The sequence below is a fragment of the Monodelphis domestica genome, chromosome 1 (genome assembly GCF_027887165.1).
Source record: "Monodelphis domestica isolate mMonDom1 chromosome 1, mMonDom1.pri, whole genome shotgun sequence".
NCBI lineage: Eukaryota > Metazoa > Chordata > Mammalia > Didelphimorphia > Didelphidae > Monodelphis > Monodelphis domestica.
This window is the reverse complement of record NC_077227.1, coordinates 650,360,843-650,387,954: the sequence shown is the minus strand read 5'-3', so window position 1 is coordinate 650,387,954 and position 27,112 is coordinate 650,360,843. Positions and strand designations below refer to the sequence as shown.

Here is a 27,112-nt window from a genome sequence, read left to right as displayed (position 1 = left end):
CTTTTTTTTTATCACAAGCTGCTTTCACAGAATGAATGTGCATACAGACAAGGCTTAACTGACAACTTAGTCACCATCTTTCTCTTTTTTCTCTCCTCTTTTCAAGTCATTCTCAAACACAGTACAAACTTTCTTAGTAAAACTCAAACACATTATTGTAGCTCCAAAGCCTCATACTCAAAGTAGCACAAACGGATTCTAGACATTCTCAAATATATAGTTGTAACTACTCACTCTGAATCTCCCGTCTACTCCCAATTCTCACAGGAATAGATAAACTCAGCACTTACATTACAATTGTTGAACACTCATGGCTCCTAGACTGGCTTCTCAAACTACCAATACCTTTAAGGTTACTTACTAATATTCCAAAATGCCTTTATGTAACTGCAAAATCTTGATAGGGAGGAAATCTTTTGTGATAGAGCACACCTGTATACAGTGCATTTCATTTCTCCTCTCCATCCCACAATGACTTAAGCTCCTGATAGATAAGGGAAGGATCATTAAGATTTGGGGAAAAAATCTTTGGATAAGTATTTAATCTGGGTCTTAAAGGATATAGAATTTTAGTCAGAGGGATGACATGGGGAACATAATGAAAAAGGTTAAAGAAATGGTTAGTGTAGGACAAGCAGAGAGGATATGAATAATATAGTAAGGCTGAAGTATAGATGATAAAAATGGAGAGAATATAGATAAGGGCACAAAAGTAGAGTGGTGCCAGAAAGTGGAGAGCTCTGTAGGCTAAGGAGTTTAAACTTTATTTAGTAGATAACAGAGAGCAAATGAAGGATTGTAAGTGGAAGAATGGCATAATTGGATCCTATCCATAAGGAAAAGTAATCTGGTAGCACAAATTTGGACTAGGAGGGAAAAAGAGTGGAGGCAGGATAGCTAGGTACAAGATAATTGCAGAGTATTCTAGCTTGGGTTTGAATAGGGCCTATATTATACTGTCTTAAACAAGGTGTAACAGGCTAAAAAGATTGTGGAGACAGAAATAACAAAATCTGACAATGATTGGTTTTGGAGAATGAAAAGGACAAATCAAATACCAAGGTTTTCAACAAAAGTGACTAGGTCAGAAGCAGCAGTACTTAGTTGAATCAGTTTTCATTGATTTAATTATCTCCATGTTGATGATTCTTAAATATATTTATTTAGCTCTAAAGTTTCTGTTGATCTCTAGTCTCACAACTCCATCTACCTATTGGACATCATCAAATGAATGCCTCATAAGTATCTCAAACTAGATACTTAAATTCAATATCTCTAAAATTGAACTTTTCCCTAAAACCCTACTCTCTTTCTCACTTCTTCATTACTATTGAGGGTATCATCTTCCTTCTAGTCACCTAGGCTCTCAATCTAGGTTTCATCCTTGTTTCCTCATTGGTCTCCTTCCCCACCCCAAGGGGAACCCTTCCAATCTGTTGTCAATGTCTATAAACTCTGTAATATCTCTCAAATATACTTCTTCTCCTCTGACACTGCCACCACCCTGGTGCAAGTCCTTTCTACCCCAAGAACAGGCTACTATAATAGCCTTCTAGTTAGTCTGCCTGCCACAAGCGTCTCCTCTTCTCTAGCTCATCTTCCACTCAGATGCCAAAATAATCTTCCTAAAGTCAGGTTTGACCCTGTTATTTCCCCACTTAATAAACTCCAGTAGTTTCTCTATTACCTCTTTTTGAAGTTTTAAGCCTTTCATAACTCACCCTTCTACCTTTCCAATCTTATACCTTACCCTCCTTCACTTACTCTGAAATCCAGTGACATGGATCCCATTGCTGCTTCTTATAGAAGATACTCCATCTTCTGAGTCCAGAAAATTTTGCTGACTATTCTCTATGCCTGGAATATTCTCCCTCCTTATTTCTTGGCTTCTCTGACTTTCTTCAAGTCCTAGATAAAATCCTACTTTCTAGGTGAAGCCTTTCTTGATCCCTTTGTTGATTATTTCCAACTTATATAGTTGGAATCTGTATATAGTATATTTGTGCATAGGTGTTTGCATTTTTACTTCTTCATTAGATTGTGAACTTCTTGAAAATAGAGACTACCTTTTCCTCCTCTCCTCTCCTCTCCTCTCCTCTCCTCTCCTCTCCTCTCCTCTCCTCTCCTCTCCTCTCCTCTCCTCTCCTCTCCGAGAGCCCAGGACATAGCCCCGTGGGACATCTGTGCTTATCAAGTATGACCTTGATGAAGATCCAGCAAAGGAGAGTGAGGAGTGGCCAGATAGGTAGGGAGAGAATTAGGAGAAAGTGGTATTAAGAATATATAGAGAAGGAAGTTTCAAGCAGATGAGGGTGATTGATGGTGTCAAAGATTTTAGACAGGTCAAGCATGAAGATCGAGAAAAAGCCATTGAAGAGTTAAGAGAATGAAAGGAGAGGAAATGGAAGCACATTTTGTAAAAGGCCTTTTCAAGGTTAACCAGAAAAGGCAGGAAGACAGATATAGAATGATAGTGGGGCTAGAAGGATCAAATAAGGACTTGGAGGGGATGGGGGAGTGATAAGTACATTTGTAGGCATTAGGGAAGCAGCCAGTAAATGGGAAGAGTTTGGAGTTATTTCTTGTAACCCTCAAGGATAGTGGAATTTTAAAGGGACAATTGACTTATCTTTCCCTTTTAGAAGTAAACACTTGGTCATTTAGCCCTTAAGATGGTTCAGATGTTTTTTCCAAGAAGGAAAAATAAAACATATTGACCCCAAAATACCTTTGAGTTAATTCATTAATTATGATGATGTGCAACATGAAATAAACTACTAAAAGATGCATTTTTAGAAATTTTGATAGTTGTAATACACTCTTCTAAGTTGATCTGGCTGCTTTTTATGCTTATGCATATTAGAAATTGCAGTTAACATCAAGTCCATTTTTTTCCTCTGAACTTGCTCTTCTATATTTCTCTGGTCTTTTTCTCGTAAGATATATAAAGGGTTTGAAAATCCATTATCTTATTGCTTGTAGGAAGTTGGACTATTCCAGATCTTGCTTTTGCAGCCATTACACATCTACATATTTTTCTTCTGTTTGTATTTCAAAGTCTTTGTAGCTCCGGGTTTTTTATCAGGTAAATGAGAGAGAGACTGTGGAGCAACAGGAATATACAGTATTGGATAAACTTGTAGTCAGTGGACCTGAGTTTACATCTCACTGTGTGATTAGCTTTCTTCTTTCTGATCTTGGGCAAAAGAAGTAACCTCTGGACCGTTGCTTTCTGCATCTGCAAAAAGAGATTGGGTAGGTCTAGATATCTTAGTTCTATATATCTTATTTACTGCCTAGCCCTAGTTACATGTTCTGTGAATTCTTGAAAGTCCTTTCATCTGTTAGCCTTCTTCCATATGATCATACTAAATTTTATAAGATGTTAGTCTTCATTGTAACCTTTTTTGGGGGGACTTTTGATATATCATTTTAAAAGTTTTCCTTTTCTTTATTGTAGTTGGATCATAGTCTTGTATGATCCTGATGTAACTAAAAATTATGTAACTTTATGTAACTAAATTATAAGATCCTTTTGGAAGAGCAAAAAGAGGAAATGTTGGAGTTTTTTATTTTTCAGTGAGTTTAGGTATTATTATTATAAATCTCCCATTAGTTTTCTTACTTTTATGTAAAGGCTATTTATAATTGTATTTATGTCTTGGTACACTGACTTATAGATATAGTAAACTTTTTATATTTCTTTTGGTTGGGCTTTTCCTTGCTATTATTTCTTTTTAGTTTTGATTGTTACCATTTAAAAGTTATGATTTTTGTGGATATATTTTGTATTTTGAAACTTTATTTGTCTCTATAGGAATTTTCCTGGCTTGATGACATAAAATTCCAATGCTTTATGAATGTATGAAAATTTCTTGTTTATTTCATTGAATGGTATGGAAATTATATACGTAGCAGAGGTTCCTAAAACCTGCATTCCTTTTTTTCCCACCAAAGCCACCTTAGTGGCACTGTGCTTGCAGTCTTTTTCAGTGGTTTTCCTAGGCCTTTACCCCTGATGTGCCTGTGCTTGTGGGGGAAGATCTCTCAGACTTGTTATGAGGAAGATATTTTTTAAACTTTAAATTACTATCTAAATGGAAAGGTATGAGCTATTCTTTATATATATAAAAGATACTGCCCCCACTGTTAAGTTCCTTTTCTTACTGTATGTGATAAATTTGTACTGTTCAACCTTCACTTGTAATCAGTGGCTGGGGTTGCGATTTTAGGTAGTTTATTGCTATGTAACAATTAGCTATTTGTTGTAAAGTTAATTTGTAGATAGGGATCAAACCTATAACCTTGCATATAAGCGCAATAATCTAAACCATTTATTAAGGTTTAGGAAATGTGTCATTATGGTATTTAGTGTCTGAATTAGTTTCTTTGAACCTCAAAGCAAGTCCTCTGTCTTGATGCAGATTCTCATCAATCCTGCTGGGATTGGTTGGTCTCCTTGACCTTGTGCTTCTTGGCACTATGTAATGGCTCTTTTGTGATTCTTGGAATTAGACACAATTATTAATCAAAGTCCCATAATATTTAACAATCAAAGGCAGGTTTCCATAGTCTAAAGCTTTTAGGTATGCATTAATATTAGGGCTAATGGATATTGTATATATTGTAGCTGCTAGCATGCGGCAGTGACCACACACCGGGCAATGGCTTCGACAGGCAGGCTAAACCTTGTGAGGGTAGCCATCGGGTCATAGACCCCTGGTGAACTAAGGCTTTGCTCACCCAGCATGTGAAGACTGCTTCAGCCAAACAGACAGAAGAAACCAATAAGAAGGTTCAATGGCCAAGAGGGCGATGCAGCAAAGCACTGAGGAGTGCTTAGGGCGTGTTGGAGCACAAAAGACAACATGGCCATCCAATGCAGCTGAGGAAGCCTCCAGGTGTAACGACTTTTCGTGCCAATGGACCCAGGCTTCCAATGCCGAGAGAGTGGGACTGTCTCTGTGCATCGACTTTTCCACTTAAATCTCCTTCACGCACAAGTTTTTGTGCACACTCATCTACATCACAGATGAAAGCGCACAAAGACAATCATCATCTTCAGTTACTGAGAGACTACTACTAACTAACACTTATGTACACTTCATATTTACACAGTCTACATATAGACATACATTATAATACAATTAATTTACAATCATATTATACACCCTATTTACATGTTTTTTTAATAATTTTGTTTGATATGTGATGTCATGTTGTTTGTGTTATGTAATGTATGATGTAATACAAGTCAGTATCTAATTTTCTTATCTTATCTTACTTAATTTTACCTAACTAATCTCTATCTTCAAAGTACTTCTCTTAACTAAATTTCTATGCCTAAACTAAATCTAAGTATGTAACTATATTTTGTTAGTAAATAACATATCTATAGTTAATCATAACACTTAGTACCCTAACTATACATTGTTTCACTCATTTAAGTAGTGATTCAATGTAACCTAACAATGTTTATGTTTTGTGTTTGTTTTATTATGTTTTTACTTTTGCTATGTCATGCTGTTTTTCTATTTTAATGTCAGTGTTACTGTTGTGTAAGAGTTATGTTACTGTTGTATGCAACATACTTGCCCCTACTTCAGGTCTTTCTTTCTCTTCTCACCTCCTCTTTGAATATTTTTCTGCAATTCCATAGTAGTAAATATATTTGTGTTTGTATGTGAATAAATGCTATATTATTATGTACTATAATACATTACCCCAAAGTATAAATTCATTAGTCCATTTATACTGTAATCCTCTTAATTGCAAATTTCACAAAGTCTTTTAAATTTATAAATTTTCAGTCTTTTAACAATGTCCATTAATTCCTGAATTCTCTTCATCTGCATTGTTCTCTTCTATCCTCTTCTGCAGGAATGATCCTCTCCTTACTGATCTTTTTGACTGCAGACTTAATTTGACTGATGATTCTATCTTTCTGCAATCTCTTCTTCATTTTCTTCTTCTTCAATGATTTGTACATTTTCATTATTTATACCATGTGCTAATTTTATATGTGAACAATGATACCATGAATTTCTACCCAAAACTTTTACCGAAGATGGAGAAACTAACCCAATAGTGTAAGGACCTAACCAACTTTCCTGTGTTGCTGATGTTTTAGCAATTTTTTTTTACATATACCATATCTCCTGGTTCATAATTATGAAGAGAATAACCCAAAGGACCAGTTTGAATTAATACTCCCATATCATTTAATTCTTTTAGTCTTTGTTGTAAAGGACTTAAGTAAGAAGCAAATTGACAATCTCCTGAGAGAGATGTATAGACTATCTTACAAGTTTTTGCTTGTAGTGGGGCATTTCCAAAGAGCATTTCATAGGATGATATATGTAAATCTGCTCTTGGTCTCGTATGTAGGTAAAACAAAGCTATGGGAAAAATCTCTGGCCATTTGAGATGAGTTTCAGCATAGATCTTCCCCACCATAGTCTTTATTTCCTTACTTATGCGCCCCACTTGCCCTGAACTTTGTGGATGATAAGGAACATGATATTTTAGTGTTATTCTCTAGATTTTCATAGACTCTTTTCAGGATGTCATGAGTGAAATGTGATCCTTTATCAGAGTCTATTGTTAATGGTACTCCAAATCTAGGTATAATTTCCTTAATCAACACTTTCACCACAAAGCTAGCTGTATTTGTATTTGATGGAAAAGCTTCAGGCCATTTGGTTAATTTATCAACACTTACAAAGCAAAACTTGTGTCTTTCAGCCTTTGGCATGCTGATGTAATCAATCTACAGACTCTCAAATAGACAATATGCTAAAGGTCTACCACCTAAACCTTTCTGTCTGAATGCTCCTTGATTGAATTTTTGGCAAACAGAACAGCTTGAGCAGATCTTATTTGCCACAGTACTTATTCCAGGAGCAACCCATTGTCTCTATGATGTCAATTACAGCTTGAGTACCAAAATGACCTTTTGTGTGAATGGCTTGACACAAGTAGGTATACAGGTTTTTTGATAACAGCAACTTTCCTGTATCTATTAACCATATACCATGTTCTTTTCTTGATCCAAATTTCTCTTTCCATTTTTGTATTTCTGAGTCTACATAAGCTTTTTCTAGATCATCAGATTCTATAGTTGATAAGTTCATAATATACACTGGAGCATTTCCGGCTGCAAATTTTGCTGATATGTTAGCTCTATAATTTCCTTTAGAACAGAATCTCTTCTATTAGTATGACTTCTACAATGGATTACTGCTGGATGTTTATGCTTCTAGATAGCATCCAACAACTCAATTATTATTTCTGCATGAACAATTGGTTTTCCCAGTGCAGTAATAAAACCACGTTGTTTCCAGATCTTTCCTGTAGCATGACAAACAGAAAAAAAGCATAATGAGAGTCTGTGTAAATGTTTGCACTTTTACCAGTTGCCAGAAGAAATGCTTGCTTTAAAGTGATTAACTTTGCGGTTTGAGCACTAAGGTTGGTTACTAGGTAACGATCCATACCACAGCATCTCAAATTCTGTGACAACTGTAGCATCTGTACATCTAATTCCATTACACAAATATGAAGATCCATCTGTGAATAAAACCAAGTCTGGATTTTCTATCAGAGTGTCTTTTAAATATGTCCTTGTATTTAAATCCACTAGATTTACTGCTTCTAAGAATTCATGTAATGGTTCACTGTTCTTTGGCAAATGAGGAAGAAGTATAGCTGGGTTTAATATACTACATCTTTTCAATATGATGTTTTTACTACCTAGAAGTATAATTTCATACTTAGATATTCATTGGTCTGAATATGCTTGAGTATGAAATTTCCTCATTAGTGTTTCTATTTGATGTGAACAAAATACTGCCAATGGACATCCCAAAACTAAGTCTGATGACTTCTGAACTAACACAGCTGCAGCAGCTACACCCCTTAAACAGGGAACTGTACCTGAAGCAATTGGATCTAGCTGACAACTATAGTATCCAATTGGATGTGATGACTTTGTCCTAAAGTCTGTGTCAGTACACCAGATGCAATTCCTTTCGTCTCATTCACAAATAGTTGAAAAGGTTTAGTATAGTCTGGGATTCCAAGACCTGGTGCAGATAAAATCACTTCCTTAAGGTTACTTAAGGCTTACAGATATTCAGGTTTGAGTTTCAGAGGTTCTGGTTCTGGATTCCTGGTTAGATCTGTTAAACATTTAGCAATTTCACCATACCCAGGTATCCATTGACTACAAAAACCAGTTGTTCCAAGAACAGCTCTGAGTTGCTTCTTGGTTTTAGGTGCACTCAGTTTCTGGATATCAGCTATTCTTTTCTTAGTAATACTTCTGGAACCCTCTGACAACACAAAACCAAGATATTCAACATGGGACAAAACCCAATGAAGTTTTGCTTTAGAGATTTTATATCTACATTTATGTAATTCAATAAAAAGAATCTTGCTATCTCTTAAACACACTGTAGCAGATGGAGATACTAGGAGGGTATCATTTACAAAATGTACTATTTTATTTTCCTTTAATGTTATTGTTTTAAGGTCTCTGTTCAAAATTTGAGAGAATTAATTTAGGTTATCACAGAATCCCTGTGGAAGATGAGTGTAAGTCCACTGGGTACTATCCCATGTGAAATCAAAGATCTTTTGAGAATTCTTGTAAATTGGTTTCGAGAAAAATGCTGAACATAAATCTACCATGGTGAAATATCTTGCTTGACTTGGAATGGATGAGATTATAGCAACTGGACTTGGTACTATAGGATGAGTCTTTATTACATGATCATTTACAGCTCTCAAATCCTATATGAATCTATAGATAATTCTGCCATCTAATTTGAGCTTTTTTTTTTATTGGCAGCATGGGAGTATTGTATTCTGAGAAACATAGTATTATAATCCCTTGTTGAATTAGGAACTCAATAATAGGTCTTATTCTGTCTATAGCTTCTTTACTCAAAGAGTATTGAGGAACACAAGAATTAGTCCTTCCTTGGTTCTCACTATTACTTGGGTAGCTTATTTCAATAGGCCTACATCTGTGGAAGACTTTGCCCATAAATCTGGTATATCCTCAGGAATAGGATAGATGGGATTCAACTAATTCTCTGTACTGACTGAATCTAAGAATGGCAATGGAAAAGCTTTCAAAGATTCTTCTGCGAGTTGTAATGATATATCCCCAATGTCAGTACATTGAATCATTGCTCGCAATTTACAAAGTAAGTCCCTCCCAAGAAGGTTTATTGGACATTCTGGCATACAAAGAAATGCATGCTCCACAGTCAGTGGGCCTAAGTTATCATTTTAGGTTGTAGTTTTGCTACTCTCTCTGTTTTTTCAGTAGCTCCAATCACTTCCATAGTACCAACAGCTCTACAATATTTAGGAAGACTTTGCAAAACTGATTTACTGGCTCCAGTATCCACCAAAAGATCATATATCTAATCCCCTATAGTTACAGAAACATAGGGTTCAGTACTATTTGGAGGTTGGAAGGTTTCAAGAATTGGTGCTAGCACAGTAACATCAGTACAAAGCTCAGTCATTTCCTGTCCATTGTTAATGTTAAAATTATGGTTGAGACTGAAAAAAAAAATCTAAATTTAAGTGGTCGCCAGGAGAAATCCCAAATAATAAAATACCCAAGTCAGCTGGAATTTTTTATGGTGATTTAATTGATAGTAGAGGATATTAAGGAGAAGGGAGAAGGAGAAGTAGGCCCCCCCCAATAAGTGAGTAAGGGTTTGGAGTACAAAGGAGGAAGGACTCAGCTTGACCTCCAAAGAGGCTCAGCTAAGATGCCTGAACCTGAATCAGCTTAAGATCAAAACTCACCACCAAACCCAGACAAATAACTGCCATCACTCCAAGGTTGTCAGAATGCCTACCATGCTGCCAGCCAGAGTTGCCTCTCCAGGGAAAGAGGAGGAAGAGGAAGTGACATGCCTTATATAGAAAGTTTTACATCACTTTCCTGCAATCTCATCTGTACCAATGATGGCTTAGCATGATTTAGGACAGCCCAGGGGTCTGTCCTTTTTTCTGAACATGTCTGTTGGAGGCCATTTCCTCAGATAATTAAATCTCGAGTTTGATGCAGACCTTCCAAATCTTGTTAAACTAAGAAGGGAGGAGAGATGTAGAGTTTCCAAGACCTGATTCTGTTATTCCAAGTATCTCCATTGTTACTGATCAGGAAATAGCTAAATCAGATCTTCTAAAGAATGGTCTGATGAGAGTGGAATAGTTTTAAAATTCAGACTATCCAAGTCTACATCTGCTTGAATTACATGACTTTCCCAGGATTTTGTATCATCAGCTTCTATATTACTTTCATTGGTCTTTAAATTCTCCATCTTAGTGTCATTGTTCCCATTTACAATTTCATTATTATTATTTAGTTCATATTCTTCATGAATTTCTCTTATTCTACATTCATTAGGATTTTCTATTAAATTTGTATTACAATATTCTTTTTCTGTACAATTATTTACCCCATTATATCCTCCTTTGATTCAATTAATTTATTTTAATCACCATGTATTTTATTTTCATTGCTCCCAATTTCATTTATCCTCAATTCATTTTCAATTATATCACTCATTTCTTGATTCATTCTCATGTGTTCTTTGAGGAAACCTTTATAAGGCACTAGCATTCTTACGTTGGTCATACTTTACTACTTGGCTGTATTGAGGAAATCTTTATAAGGCACTAGCATTCGTATGTTGGTCATACTTTACTACTTGGCTGTATTTAGGTCTAGCTCCAACATTTACCTAAAACTGCATAGATTGAAATCTGGGACTTGTTGTCACTGGCAACAAGCATTCTGGCATTGATTTGCATACCTATTTTGATTAGTGTTGTGTTCCATCTGTTATTATTATAATCATTACTACTTAAGTTATTGTATTTATTATACCTATTCTTTAATTGTCTTCTAACATGATTCCTGAATCTGCAGTCCTGGTATAGATGTCCAATCCAATCACAAAGGAAACATTACCTGAGGCCTGATCTCCTCTCATTAGACTTAAAATTGTTATACATTGGCTATACACAGCTCAATGCAGCCACAGTTTTTCTTTCTTTAATTTCACTGTCTTTAGCTTTCATTTCAGTTTTAATTTCCTTTTCAAGTCCTCAACAATGGTATCTCTCTCATCAATTTTACTCTCTAGGTCATTTGTCAAATATGTGACTTTTCGCCATAAGTCATCAAGATCTAATTCTTCCCAGTCAGGGTAATTTGTTTTAAAAAATTATCTGACCTTTGGGACTGCATTCTTTACAAAGACCCTTTTGATGTGTGCAATTGTGTTTTCTTCCAGTGAATCTATCCCTAATAAAGTTTCAGCTACCTCGGTTATCCTTTTCAGTGTAAATCTTGAAATTTCTCAGACTTGTGAATGTTAAAAATTTCCACATTGAGGAATCCTCCATTGGAACAAATTCCCTATTGGAAACATTCCCCATTTTGATGTGAGAACTCGCCAGGATCAGAAATGGGAGGACCTCTACTCCACCCGTACTTAAGACTGCTTTAGGGGAGAAAACTCCTTGCAAAACAATGAAAGTACTTGTACCCATGCTTATAATAAGGCAAGGAGTTCTTTCAGCCATGCCTGTTTTTTAGAATTGATACAATGGGATGCTAGGTACCTAAAAGGGTCGGGCAAGTTTTCTCTTAATGATATTAGTCGACTCAGCTGTGTTTTCTCTGGTTCAGACTTACTGAGGAGATTAGTCGAAACAGCAGCATTTTCTCTGGTTCAGACTTACTGAGGTTAGTCAACTTAGCAGGAATTCAGATGGGCTGTCTTTTAGAAAACATCTATGGTGATTGGTAGATGGAAGAACTTAGGGGAGGTGACATAGGAAAAACCCTCCTATATAAGAAAAGGAATCTCTTGAGCAAGGGATCCTTGGAGGCTTGGAGATCCTTGGAGATAGATCCTTGGAGATAGATCCTTTTGGAGGAGGCTTTTGAAGGCTTTGAAGGAGATTCTTTTGGAGATCGCTTAAGAAGGAGCTCTTGGAGGAATTCTCTAAGGAGGTCTCTCAAGGGAGGCTGACTCTGGCTGGAACTCCCTCTGGGGAGACTGTCCCTCTGAATCCCTTACTTGGACAATCTTATGGTGAGTGATAACTTACTGGTTTCTCTCTTAAGGCTTAGGCCTGGGTTGGCCAGGCCTGCCCTGGGCCAACCTATTCTTTTCTCATTCCTTTTCTCTCTCCTTCTCCTTTTCTTTAATTCCTCATTGTATTATTAATTAAATTCTCTATAAAACCCAGTTGATTTAGGCATATTCATAATTTGGGAATATATTCCCTGGAGACCACCTTATATTTAATTTAAAAACCAAGACACTGTAGTGAAACATATTTTCTGCTGTCAAATTTACTCACCCTCTCTTATATCTATCACAATTTATATCTTCCACCATTTTAACTCACTACAGTTTACAACATCAACCATTTTTAATTATAACAGTTTATGGCATCCACTCTTTTAAATCTCACACCAGGAAAACCACAAGAGCTTCAGAGATCTTCTGCTTTATAGCCTCAAATTTTGACCATGCATTGGGCCTTTTAATATATCTTTCCATTACCTCTAGGATTGTATCTCTTGCTTCTAATAACAAATCATAAACCCCCTCATCTGTTGTATCCAGCTTTAAGTCCTCTGGCCAAGATTATAATAAAGGATCTGTTCTTGTCTCCTGTATAAATTTGGTTCTCTCTTTGTCATGACCACTTTCATTAATAGGGCAAAATCATTGAAATCAGGATCATTTAAATCAATTGCACTACGGATTTCTCTAATTATTTGGTTCATCACTGAAATTTGAGGTCCTCTTTTTGATGGATTCAAGGTCCTCCAGGGAAAATCTCTTATGCATCTTAACCTTATGCACTTCATTTTGCTTAACCACTGGCATATCTCTTAGTGGGCATAAATGTACTATTCTTGCTGCTTCCTCCTGTTCTAGCCTATTTAAGTTTTTCCCTTTATTATTTAATAATTTGTTGTCATGTACACTGCCTTGGTTCATATTCATGTTGTTTATAAATTGCTCCAATGTATCTATTTGATGTTTCATTTGCATAACTATCAGCTTTAAGTCAGAATCCCTTCAAAACCAGGTTACTAGATCTTTAAGAGGCTTTACAAAAAGGCACACAGAGGCATGAGACTTGTATATAATACACCCACAGATCACAGCAAGGGGTACATATGCCACAATATCACACAGTTTTAGATTCATCAGTGGCTTCATACAATCCATTTCAAAAATACAATGACAGGAGCTAGGGAAGGACACAAATGCAAAATAGGGAATATATATAATATAGTGAAAAAACATCATTATCATATTACTAAACATGTCTGCTGACATGTCAGTTTCCATTGTTAAATTTATTATACAGAACAATGTTATCAAACTGCAATTTATACATACAACAAAGAATCAAAAAAGAAATAAATTTCAAATTTTAAAAAGTTTTTTCTCCAAGATGGTCGCTCCAAGATGGCAGCTGAGGGAGGGTTCTGTGGGGCAGCCTCACTAACCCCCTTGAGCAAGTTGAGCCCTTAGAATTCTATGTGGCTTACCCCCTAAGCTCCTAGCAACCTAAATATAGAGTAGAATGTTGGCATAAAACTGCTCTCTTTATACTTAAAAATACTTATAACCTAGCTGTCTCTACCAAAACTGCTATGATGGGATTTTGGGTGAGGAAAGAAACTCAGGAACCAGAGTCTACAGTGTGTCTGGATTTAAATGCTACCTGTTAATTTATTAGCCATGCAACCTTGAGCAAGTCATTTAATTGCTCTGAATTTCATTTTCCTTATCTGTAAAATGGGTTTAGGGAATACTTTTCTATCACTTCTTAAGTTCTGAAATTATTCCATTTAGAATACATCTTTAGGTCAATAAAAACTTCCAAAAAACCAACTCCCTAGCATAACTGGGAGCCTGCAAGTGGCTCATCTAAGATTTGGCAATGAAGTCATAAAACTCAATCCTCTGAACTTTGACATCCTGGAGCTGAGGTCTTGCACCCAGATGACGTCTGGCAAACATTAAGACTTCCAACAGAAACATGTTTCAGCAGAGCTCAGAGAGCACCCTCCTGCGCTGCTGCACGGTGGGAAGGTGTCTCTGTTCTTTTCTATTATTTCTAACGGTGGTCTTCACTTTACTTTCCTGCTACTGACAGCATCCCCGGGATTCTTTGCTTTTCCTAGAAGCGTGATCCCTGCGCGATTCCGTCCCCGATCTGCCGAAGGGGGCGCGCCGGCAGCAGGACTGGGACTGATGGCTCCCCTCCCCCTCGTCTTCCTAGGCGCCTCAGTCTCCCGGCTCCTGCCGCAGCTACTCCGACCGGTACCCTCCGCCACCGCTGCCGCTGCCGCCATGTCGACCGCTAAGACCCTTAAATCTGTGGACTACGAGGTGTTCGGCAGAGTGCAGGGTATGTACGGCGCGACGTTTCTTCTCCTCCAGCCGTACCTCCGCCCTTAAAATGGAGAAGGTCAAAGTGTGAATGGGAGGGGGGAGGAGAAAAAGCTAGGGTAAAAGACTCCTACCCAAGGGTAGCCTGACCGCTACCCGGCCATGACACTGCATTGGGTCCAGGTGGAAAGGAGGTTGGGTGCGCAAGCGCATGCGCCAGGCAGCTGGCGCGCTCCTCCTCCGGGAGGGGGGAAATGGTGAGGGAGTCGTGAGGAGAGAATGGGAGGAGAAAGAGAAGAAACCGAGGGTAGGAAGAGAGAAGAAAGTCGAGGAGGGCAGAGGGCTAAGGTGCAGAGCAGGGAGAATGGAGAGAGAAGAATCGGGCAGAGGAGAGAAGAAAATCGACGAGGGTAGGGAGGAAGTGAAGAAGGGAGAGGAACGTGAGAAGCAAGAAGACAGGGCGGGGGCGGCAGAGGAAAAGGAGAGAAAAGTGGAGAAGGGAGAGAAAAAAGACCTAGAATGGGAAAGGAGAGAAAAAAAATAGAGGGAGGAGAGAAGAAAGTGAAGAAAAAGGGATTGTTTTATTTTGTTCTCTTCTCTTCCTTTGAACTATGGAGCCTTTGATTTTCAGACCCCCATACTTGCTGAGACCAATGAGAGTGGAAAGGGCTAAATAACTCAGTCAAGTGTATTCAGCAAAATCTAAAAATGGCCCTAGGAGAGCTTTTAAAACACAGCCATCTGAAAAATCTGAGACCTTAGGATGGATTACTTCTGTGCCTACTGGGAGAGAGTTGGCAGTGTTTAACATTTTTTCTTTCTTTCCTTTTTTCCTTTTTTAATTTCATGCATTTCCTGGGAATGTAATATATAAACACACTTATGGGCAACAATATAGGATGAGAAACAAGCATCATAAAATATACAGAGGCTTTTTTTTGTGGAGCGTTATATAGCTACTGCTTGGGGGTATGTTATATGAAAGGGAAATTTTATACACTATCAATATTTTATTATTCATTTTAGGACAAAAATGTATCAAGCACTTTTCTGTGTTCAAATCATTCTGCTGGTGCTAGGAGAGATACATAGATGTATTTTACACCTTAAGTTATAGTTTATATTGTACATAGAATAAGGAAATGTGAAACTTAGGTTTGAGATCCTTGTATTGCTTATGTGATCTGTTTTGTAGCATCTTCAGTGACATGAGGACCTGGGCGCAATTTTGGTTGTTGCAAAAATCTCTTTTACTTGTTTCTCTGCATCCAGGGAAGTCCTACAAACTATATTGACTTGAATTTAGATGTTAGGGCATTTGTAGCATATGTTTAAATATTGACACTGGTTTGTTGTCTATGATTTCTTTCAAGATAATATAATTTCCTTGTTTAAGTGAATTTTTGTTTCTGCTTTCTCTGATAGTATGATTATAATAGTTGTTTTTTTAGATTTCCCTGATGTTTCAGCCTCTCACTTTTATGTTAGAAGTGACTTTGGTTTTTTAGGTCTTTTTCTTTTAAGTAGTAGTTTATAGGATTTTGCTTTCTTACTTAATCCTTCACTTTTGTTTTACTTGATTCTTTAATCTCACATTTAAAGTTAGGAAATTTAGTTTATATTTTCCCTTCTTTGTGTTTCTAGCATTGCTTTTTATTCTGAATTAATATTTTTTGTTCTCTTAATCCTTTAAGATATTTTGTCTTCAGTCCTTTTATTTAATCTACCTTTATGTTATCCTCCCAACCCCCAGAAGAAAATAAAGATTAAGAAAAACTCTTTGATCCAGAACTCTTTCAGCTAGACATAGATTCCCAAAGAGGTCAAAGAAAAACCTAATATACATCAAAAATTACTTTTGGTAGTAGCAAATAAATAGATGCTTATTTAATAGGGAATAGTTAAACTTGTGATGGAATATTATCGTGCCATAAGAAACATTGACTGTGAAGACATTTAATAATAATGTATATATAGTGAATGATATAGATAACTGATGACAAGTACAGCAGAACCAGGAAAATAATATCTACAGGAACTTCAAAATGTAAATAGAAGGAATAGCAATAGCAATATTAAAATTTAATGTAATATAATTTTAATGATCAAACTTGACTCAGAAAAAGATGTGAATGTACCGTTTCTTTACAAAGGAGGCCAATTATGGATATGAAACTTTAAATGCACTATAAAACTTAATTAATATGTTTGTTAGTTTTTACCCCTTTCTCCCCACTCTTCTCTTTTGTTATATGGGATAGTTCTTTTTAGTAGGGGAGGGGAAGGGATATATTGGGAATGAAAGTGATATAAAAACAAATAATATCAATAAATATTTAAAAGAAATTGAGAGAGGAGATGATCACAGGATAAGCTCTTAAGGGAGGTAGTTTAATATTTCAATCTTCTGTACTTTCTCCCACCTGTGTCTTCAACTTGCTCTGGGTCTGTGCAGCTATTGATCTCTCTTTGTATCTTCATTGTGTCTTTTCTCTAAGATCCTGAAGTCTCTGCTATAATAAAACTATTTTTACTTCAGAGGGTTGTTGTGAAAAAAATTTTTTTTATACATTTTGTGACATTATATAAATGAGTTATTTTTTTATTATTACTTCTCACTTTGATGGATTTTTGTCCTCATCAGTGCTGGTACTCTAGAATGGCACAGATCATAATCTGTCCATACCTTCTTAGCTTATATGACATGCTAAAGCCTTCTTCAAGATTTTTGAACATTGTATGAATTCTAGTCAAGCACATGGACAATTCTTTGGATATCCCTCATTGTTGCTGCATAACTAGGCAAACTTATTTTCCTAGTGCTTTATCAGCCCATCAGCTCTCATATTCTAGCAGAATACCAGTCTAACCTACAACTTAGTATTTTCCCTAATGATGTACAATCTTTGTTGGCACCTTCTATCCCTGATCTTTCCACATCATTATGTGGCAAGAAGTGGCAGATTGTAACTGCTCTCTTTTCCCTCATTTTCAGAAAAGGTGATGTATACAATGATAGCTAAATGACTGCAAATGTTTCTAGATACATATTAGAGAAAAAGAATGTAGAAGATAGAGAATGCGTGATGTACCCTAATTAAGTCAGTGGTAAACAGTGAAAAGAAAATAAAAGCCTGGCTTGAGGAAAAGTAAGGAAGTAAAGCAAAGGATTGAAATGAGTCAATGGATTGCATAAAGTTGAATAAACACAGAGACAATGTAATAGTTAAAATTAAATTATGAGGTTGATAGTAGCTTTAGTAGCTTTATTACATGAAAGTAGTGATAGTAAAGAGAGGGAAATATAGGAAAGAGGTAGAGAGTAGCTTAGCTTACTATCCTATTTAGTATTTGATGAATTGAAGTTTACCACCAACAGGGTTCCTTCAGGTTCCAAGCTCTAGCTAGAAGAGATAGAGCAGACTCCTGGTCTCACCTTATAAGTAGTTTTCTCCACCCCCCCATCACATCTCAGGAACCAATCATACATAGTTCTTTAATTTGCAGGGGGAGGAGGGGCAGTGCCTGTGGGCTTAGTTTCCTGTCTGGGTTTCAACTTCTTTTCCCTGAGGGTTTGTCTATACCTGCACATCTCAATGGTAAATGACCTCCAGGTCACTGATTGATGACATCAAACAAAGTGACATAATGGGGAGGGAAATTCCCTTCCCATAAGAATATTATCCTAAAAGAGAATAAAAACTAATTCCTAATTCAGAATAAAGCAACACTAGAAACACAAATAGAGCAAGATATAAACTAAATATCTTAACTTTAAAGACATTCTAACAAAAATGAGAGGCTGAAACACCTATGTATCAGGGAAATTTTAAAAAACCTGGATATTATACACACACACACACACACACATACACACATATATATATATATTGCATGATTATGATGTCAGATAAAGCAAAACCAAAAATTTACAACATAATTACAGATAAACAAGGAAATTATATTATCCTGAGACCATAGATGACAAGCAATATCAATATTTAAACATGTTATAAATGCTCTAACATCTAAATTCATAAAGGAAAAATTAACAGAATTACAAGAAGATTGAGACAGTATAGGAATAGTAAGAGATTTTAATATCTTTCTTTTAAATCTGGACAAATATAACAGATAAGAGAAAAATATTGAATTTAACAAATTTTGGGGGGGAAATAGAGCTAAAAGATTTATGATGTCTTCTGAATGGGACTTCTAAAGAATATACATAGATATTTATACATATGTAAAAAAGAATATAACTGTATTTTTTAAAACAAAAATTGATCTTGTATTAGGCCACAGGAATTTTGCAAATAAATATAAAAAGGCAGAAGTATTAAATATCCTTTGTAGATTTTAATACAGTAAAAATAGTATTTTAATCCAGGGACCACAAACAAAACAGACCCAAATGGAGACTTAATAATTAGATTTTAAATAACAAATGGACCAAAAAACAAATAATGGAAATGACAATTGTGTGAAAGACTATGACAATGGTAAAATGATTTCTTAAAATTTCTGGGATGCAGCTAATGGAGTCAATGGGGGGAAAATTATATTGATGTATTATTATTATTTTTCTTTTTGGTTAATGTATCCCAAAATCATGTTACTGATTTTTGGCTGCCATACCATACACAATAATGCTCAGTTCTTTGGACCCCTTCCTACTTGACTCAGCTTATTTTCAGTTGCACAGTGGTTGGTAAAGAATGTAGATGGTGTTAAGAATTGTTTCTCTACTCCATATAAACATTAATTGTTTTTTGTTATTCCAAATGACAGATCAAGAAGTCAAATGTGCTACTAGAAGAAGAAAAACTGAATTTTTATATTGATATTGCTATAAATGAAATCATAAGATATGGAGATGGCTTGCAGAGTCTTCTTAGAGAGACAAAGGACTTGCGAAGTTTGTTTCTTTAGTTCTTGTAAGGGCAATAAGAAATATCCTCTCATGCTAGTGCTTGCTCCTCCTTCCTTACATCAGGCATGATTTGCACATACTCAAGGAATATCATGAGCATGATTGCGTAACTACAATATATGTAGCAACAGCTGTTATAGAAAATGAATGAATTCCTCCAAACCAAGTCAATACATACATTGATACTTAGTGACCTCAGTGGAAAGGTGGGTTCAGGGGAGTACAGTGGTAAGTATATTGGAAAATTTGGGTCAGAATTAAAAAATAGAAGAAGCCATTGAGTTATAAGCTATTCAGAAGTCTCATACCTATATATCATGAATATGTTTGTCAAGGGGAGATATGGAAGGCTCTGGAAGTATTGAAGTATTATATAGTATTGAAGGAATGAAATTAATATATCTTAACAAATAGGAAAAGACTAGTTCCTGATGTAGGAGTCATTTTAGAATCAGCTGTCTATAGTCAGACTATAAGAATAATTAGATCAGAAGTCAAACTCTACTACAAATCAGAAGAAACTATATAGGTAAAGAATGGACACTACATATAACTCTACCTCCAATGTGACCTATCAAAATAAGCTGTTGATCTTGAAAAATGGGACGGACAAACTTAGATTTATATGACAGAAGAAATTTCTGCTATAAGTGACACAGGTTTTAAAACATTGATTGATTTTTTTTTTAAAGATATTTTAAAGAGACGAAGATACCGAACACTGGAAAATCAGAGACAATATTATTTACCCAGAAAGCTTATTGAGAAGACATCAGCAACTAATGATCCATATGCATACTTTCTTATCTCTAATTCCGAGAATTTCTAAAACATGTGTCAAGATATCTAAACTATGTGAATAGGATAATTGGACTTTCATAAATAATGTTTTATTACAGATCAGAATTTCAGCCAAACAATTGTATAAGATTTGTTCATTTTAAATGAGGAACAAAAGATGTGTGTTCACCTAAAGTGTTCACTACTATTATAGGATATGTTTTTTATAGAGAACAAATGCAGGAAGCATTCTTTATATATTAGGAGGTAGCCCAAGTGTTCTTGTTTATTCATGGCATACTGATTACATCAGACCCTAGAACCTCTAAAGTGAGGACTTGTAGAATGTCTTTTGCCCAGATCGTGACTTTCAGTAGGTTAATTTGTCGATAGATTTATCTTGGAAAATTATTGCAAATGGATAGTAGACTATGTCTAGGATTGACCAAAATGTGTTTCAATGTCAATAACTATAAACTACTCTCTGACACACAAGTTATTTTTAAACACTAATATACACCCAGGGATGCTGCACAGCTTTGAATGATGGATTATCTATTTCTTCTAGGATCAAATACAAATTTCTCTGTATAGCATTTAAAACTTTTCACAATATGGTGTAAAAGTTAAAATTAATGTACAATAATAAAAATATTATATTTTAGGAGATTTATTAAATGATCATTAGAAATAAAGGAATAAAAGGGATAAAAAATAAAAAAACAAAAACAAAGACACATGTCCATGGCTAATCAGCCAGTTCAAAACCCCCACGCTTACCATCCTTGCCAGGAAGCCAAAGAGGCCAGAGCCCGAACACCCACTGAATTTATCCCCTGTCTACAGGAAGTATAAAATGACAAGAAGTCAGTGGGCTCCCAGGAAATGTAGTTTCTTTTTAAGGTAACATATTTTCAATTATACAATGGTCCCCTTTCCTGTTATGCATATTCTCTCTTCCATATGCTTGTAGTGCCTGGAATTTTAACTAATAAAGAATGAGGCCATTTTCCCAAGAATAATATCTTTTATTCATATGGCATGAGGTCTGTTAAAAAAGCATGGCTCTTTTGCCCATCTCTTCCTTAAGCAAAATATCTGCCATGAGCTCTGACAGTTGCTTTTATAAGAAGGTATGTCCTCTTTCTGATAGGCCTGACAGTTCATCCCTTGGACCTCCTTGTAGCAGGTGGACTTAGAGATCTCAACTCCTCTTCCATTACTTTATCACAGGGGAGGTGAGTCTTTACCCAAATAAGGAAAACACCAGTTGTACCCTGCTTTAGAATGCCTTAGTGAGGGTTGTGTTTTTTGAAGATAAAGGCTTTGAATAAATAACAGAAGGTCCCAGACCAATTTAGATGCCTTGGGCCTGAACTATTTCTGCCTTATCTTGTAAGGCCAATGGACTTGGAAAAGTAAATGATTTCCCACAGGAATATTACGAATAAATTATTACAATTCAATATTAACTTATTCATTCTTCCCTCTAATTCATTGGAAGATAGTCAATCCAACGAATCACAATAGTTGAGATATTTATAAATTTCAGAATTGACTCACCAGGATAATAAAAGGAAGGGAAGGTATTATATATTTAGTAAAGGGTTTTATTATGAAACTTGGGTGTTTCTTAGCATGATGTTAAAAAGTGATTAATAGACCCATTGATAGAGAGCCATTAAGGGGGAATTCCCCTTCTGGGCTAAGGGTCTTACAAATAACTTAAAAAATGTATTCATAGGGAAGAGATGAAGGGGATGGGTAACTCAGTGCTCACTGCTCAGTCCATTATATCCAAAGACTCAGTCTCATAATGTAGCTGTCTCATTTCTGAGGACATATTCTGTTGCTTTCATCTCCTTAGGCCTTCTGGAATCATGCTGGCTCTCAGAGCAGTTTGACTGGTAACATCTTTCTCTAAAATTTCTTTAAAAATAGATTAATATGGGGGCAGCTGGGTGACACAGTGGATTGAGAGCCAGGCCTAGAGATGGGAGATCCTAGGTTCAAATCTGGCCTCAGCCACTTTGTAGCTGTGTGACCCTGGGCAAGTCACTTGACCCCTATTGCCTAGCCCTTACCACTCTTCTGCCTTGGAATCAATATATAATATTGATTCCAAGATGGAAGGTAAGTTTTTTTTAATAGATTAATATAATTTAATACAGTCACTAAAATTTGCTTTACCAATCACTAGGTTGTTTTATGAGAGCTAACTCAAACCTTATGGTTCTAATCTTATTAATATGAAATGCACATCTAATTATGTACCTCTGTAATAGCAAATTTGCATTTCCTGTACTTCTTACTGCTCGTTACTTCTTTCTAAACTAGGAACTCAATTTAGAAACTGCCAATAACTGACTGAAAGGAGAATTTAAAAGAATCTATAGGAACTGGAAAGACCTCCATGAACTGATGCAAAGTGAAATGAGCAGAACCTGGAAAACATTGTACACAGAGACTGATACATTGTGGAATGATCAAATGTAACTGACTTTGCTACTAAAAGCAATGTAATGATCCAGGCCAATTCTGAGGGATCAATGAGAAAGAATGCTATCCACCTCTAGAGAAAGAACTCTGGGAGCAGAAATCTGCAAGAAAACATATGATTTATCACTTGTTTGTATGAGCATATGATTTGGAGTTTTGGTTTTAAAATATTACTCTATTACAAAAATAAATAATATGGAAATAGGATTTGAGTGATAATATATGTATAACCCAAAGAAATTGCTTGTCAGCTCTGGGAATGGGGAGGGAGACAACAAGAATCCTGTAACCATGGAAAATTTTTTTTAAAAAATCTATAGGGCCAGCAGGGTGGCTCATTGGATACACAATCAGACCTGGAAATGGGGATTCTGAGTTCAAATCTGGTTTCAAGACACCTCATACCTATGTGAATCTGGGCAAATCACTTAACCTGATCCTTAGGATAGAGTCTAAGACTGAAAATAAGGTGTTTTTTTTGTTGGTGTTTTTTTTTAAGAATCTTTGAAGATCTAATGTTTAGATTCAATGTTTTTAGTTTAAAAATGTTATATATACCTGATTTTTACAACTTTGTACTAGAATATGCTCAATGCCTTTGTATCTCATTAGAAACAATTATATTTGACATATATATTTTGTCTTTTTAAAAACAAAACCAAAAATCTTTCACTCCAGTTATTTACTCTAGTTTCATTTTTAGCTACGTTCTTCCCTCAGGAGGATGACTGCTGTTTTAATGAAAATTATCACCCTTTAAAGATTGTTATAATAATAAAACTATGGCCGCCAAGGAATTTACTTATGAAATTCCTAAAATGAAACACTCAAGTCAGAATGGAATTTATGGTGGTTTAATCACAATGGGAGTAAGAGAAGGGAGAGGGAGAGAAAGAGAGAGGAGAAAAGGGAAAGGGGTTACTCAACCTCTGGCCAAGCCAGAGGGAGATTAGCCCCAAAGGGCCAAGGTAGAAAAGAATCAGTCCTTGACTCACGTGACCGATCTGAAGGGAAGCTGTCTGTGGGCTCAAGCTTCTAGCACCAACTGTCTTCTAGCCCTGTCCACAGGAAGTGCGCAAATTCCAGAGGCTCCTTTCTCTGTCACTTCCTGTGCCTCACAAGTGCCAATGGTGGCTCAAGCTTGGCTTAGGTCAGCCCAGGTGGGCAGTTAGTTATTTCTGATTTGTCATTGACTAGCACATGCCCATGTAGTGTGGGTGTGCACAATTTTGGGTGCTAGACCAAGCAAGATGGAGATTTTAAAAATTCACAATCCCCCCTGATGATGATTGGGGGACTAGTCTCCCCAACTGATCACTAACATAAGCGTACTGCACCCCGAAAAATTCTAACTGTAAGTGTATACAAAATTTTGCCCTCTAAGAAGAAAACTATAATAGTTGTAGGTTAGGGGAAATAGAGGAGAAAGACAACAAACCAATGTTTTGCTGGGCGCATTGACAAAAGCCAATTAGGGGGCAGTCCCCTTGGCATAAGAGTGTACATTCAAAAAAAGAAAATGTTCAATCAACCGCCCCCCAAGGTTCATTCTGGATCTTTCTGCAGTGAAAAGGTTTAGATTTCTTTCTGCAAACAGTTCATTCTCTGGATTCAGTTAGTTAGCAAGCTTCTTCTCTGAAGATGTATCTTGAACAAAATTTAAATCTTGGATTTTATGAAATACACTGCTAAGGATCTAATCCTATATATGAGTACATAACTAGCACTTTTTGCAAAAAGGTTGCTTCTATGAATAAGTTTGATAGCCATATAGATGAATTTACCCAAAAGGTGCTTATCTTCTTATTGTGAAAACTGACTTGAGATAGTATATGTAAAAAGGATAGGCAAAGTATTCCACATTGTATCAAATAAGTTATATATAATATAAGGAATGAAATTCTTTGGAGGTTATATATATATATATATATATATATAATTTTAAGATATTAATTAAATAAGCAGAACCAGGAAAACAATAATATAATGATTCACAACAATTCTGAGAGACTTATGAAAAAGAATGCTGTCCTCTTCCAGAATAAGAACTATTGAAGTAAGAATGCAATTGAAAGTATATGGTCTATCACTTGTTTATCTGGGTATATGTTTTAGAGTTTTGGTTTTATAAGATGATTAACTTATAAAAATAAATAATATGGGAACATGTTTTGCATGAAAAAACACATATAATACAAATTGAATTGCTTGCCAGCTTTGGGAGGGGAGAAGGAATATGTAAAGGAGACAATTTGGACTATATAACTTTGGAAAACTCATGTGAAATTTAATTATTAAAATTGTGTGAGACAGAGTTGAATGTGCTATTCTCCAAATAAGTATTTAGTTATAAATGCTAATTTGTTACCTTTTTGTTGGTTGACTCTGGGACAGGCTTGGGAGGGAGACTGATGAATGCCAGAGGGAGCAATGAACAGCTGTTATTTCCTTTGTGCCTCACCTCAATTGGGTTCCAAGCACAGGTGTTTTGATTTGTAGACCAAAGCCTGGTTGGGGAGGTGGGGAGGAGCCTTGTGTGTATATTGACTGTTGCCTAGTCAGTTGGCACTTCTTAGCCCATTCTTGGAGTGCTTTCTTTCATTAAGGGGAATAAATAACTGCCTCTTTTTACTCCTACCTTCTGACTGATTTTGTTTATTTGAGTGAGTGGGGCACTTGTAACCAATTTTTATTCCACACAATTAAAAAAAATTAATTAAAGACCACCCAAGATTTTTAGCTAAATAGTGGACTCCCTTCACAGTCTGAAGAAATGCTACAGAACTATCTGGGCAGAAGGTAGGGCCCAAGAGGGAGAGGCATAATAAGCAAGAACAACTAAGCAACTAGGCTAGGTGAGAAAAGAGAATGAATTCTTCTTTCTCAAGCCAATATGTATCCCTTCTGATGTCATCATTTAGTCCTTCGCCTGGACAAATCTGATTGGGAAACAGGCACATACCTGTTCTTCCCTTACTGCTTCATCACAGGAAGGGGCAGGTCTCAGGAGGCTGCCAACAGATCTAGCATATGGCTTCCCAACACAGAGGCTAGAGCTAGCTGATTTCATGATCCTAAGAAAGTTGTTACTTATAGATAAACAAGGAGCAGATCTCCACCAAGCCTATAACAAAAGTCAGCCCAGTGATAGATCCATAATCATGTTATCCTTAACAAAGCCAAAAGATCTAGACAAAAGAGGGGAGGGAGGACCTAGCCCAGTTTCATAGCCTGGGGGGAGAAACTGTTTGTCTCAACTTTAAAATAAAACTGCTTCATCCTGACTCCAAGGTGGGGGGCAAAGGAGAAAAATGATTTTTCAATAATATTCCAATTCAACATTAATTTTCCACAATAGTAAATTATATTTAATTAATAACCATGATGAAATAAATTAGATATTATACCCACATAGCCTATTTAGAGCCTGTCTAAATTCTTATGTAATTTTCCTTATATTACAGAATATATGCTATATATGTGTGTTAGTGTCATAACAATTAACAAATCTTAGATGTCTCTTAGAGATAACAAAAGATAGACCATAAATCATTTTTCTCTAAGATAAGTGTACAAAATTCTTTAACACAGAACAGAAAAGATTCCTTATATAATTTCATTAAATAGTGGAATTATATCCTGGTTTTACATGTTCCCATATCATTGTCCAATTATAAAATTATTGATATACCTTTTTAATATATTTGTAGGAGGCTCTCTTTTATAGTAGGCCCAACTACTCCTTTAGTTAGTTGTGTCTAACGGTATTGAAAAAAACTACAAATTCAGGTTAAATAGCTTAGGTCTTACCAACTAGTGGCTTAGATGTGTTTCAGCCTTATTCAATTAGATAAAAATTTAATACTGTGTTCATATATTTCAGTGATCACTTCCCCTAATTATAGAGTTGCTAAAAAAAGGAAAAAGAGAGACATGGCTATAGTATAAAGAGAATGGTCCCCTAGCCTTATGTCACTTTCAGGCAAGAGTCATAGAGAGAGCCAATTTCATTGACAAAAATTCCATAAGCCAGGCTCATAATCAGTTAGATGGGAATATTTTCCATTCAAGAGGAAATGCCATACTAGGGAAGTCAAGGCCAGAGAGGACTTAAGTAACCAGTGTCAAAGTTGCTCTCCTCCCTTCTCTCTAGACATAGAACTGAACTTGCAGCTAGTTCATAGATGTAAACCCCATAGGGCTGCCAGTGGTGAATCATTGCCTTACTGAATTAGGAATTAATTGCGTTTTGGAATTCCACATAATGAATATGTTAACTTGAGAAAAACACAGAACTACTAAAGTCATCAGAAAAACCAAGTCTTTAATCAGGAAAGAGATAGTGTTCAATATTCCAGCCGCCACAGAGTCAAGTGCCTAATACCACAGAGAGCCTAAGGCTCTGATACTCTGGCAACAGTGTCTCTGAGAGGACCAT

The 27,112-nt window shown here is 36.0% G+C and overlaps 1 protein-coding gene and 1 long non-coding RNA gene across 7 annotated transcripts in view; both read left to right on the top strand.

Moving 5' to 3' along the window:
* The first annotated feature begins 13,981 nt into the window (after positions 1 to 13,981).
* The window catches only part of ACYP2 (acylphosphatase 2), a 217,501-nt gene continuing 204,370 nt past the window's right edge, over positions 13,982 to 27,112 (top strand). The window contains exons 1-2 of one of the 5 annotated variants that reach the window (XM_056814016.1): positions 13,982 to 14,162; positions 14,255 to 14,481. In XM_056814016.1, coding sequence (XP_056669994.1) covers positions 14,110 to 14,162; positions 14,255 to 14,481 — 280 coding nt within the window. In that variant the 5' untranslated portion in view covers positions 13,982 to 14,109. Of the gene's footprint in view, positions 14,163 to 14,254; positions 14,482 to 27,112 lie in introns of those variants that run through there. The other 4 variants (XM_056814018.1, XM_056814019.1, XM_056814017.1 and 1 more) reach the window with 4 other exon arrangements.
* On the top strand, positions 14,488 to 25,311 carry LOC103092681 (uncharacterized). Of its 2 annotated transcripts, XR_008915639.1 has the most exons (3): positions 14,488 to 21,413; positions 22,043 to 22,082; positions 22,513 to 25,311. It is a non-coding gene; the product is annotated as an uncharacterized LOC103092681 (long non-coding RNA). The 2 variants fall into 2 exon arrangements; XR_008915640.1 differs by having other exon boundaries at positions 14,488 to 22,082.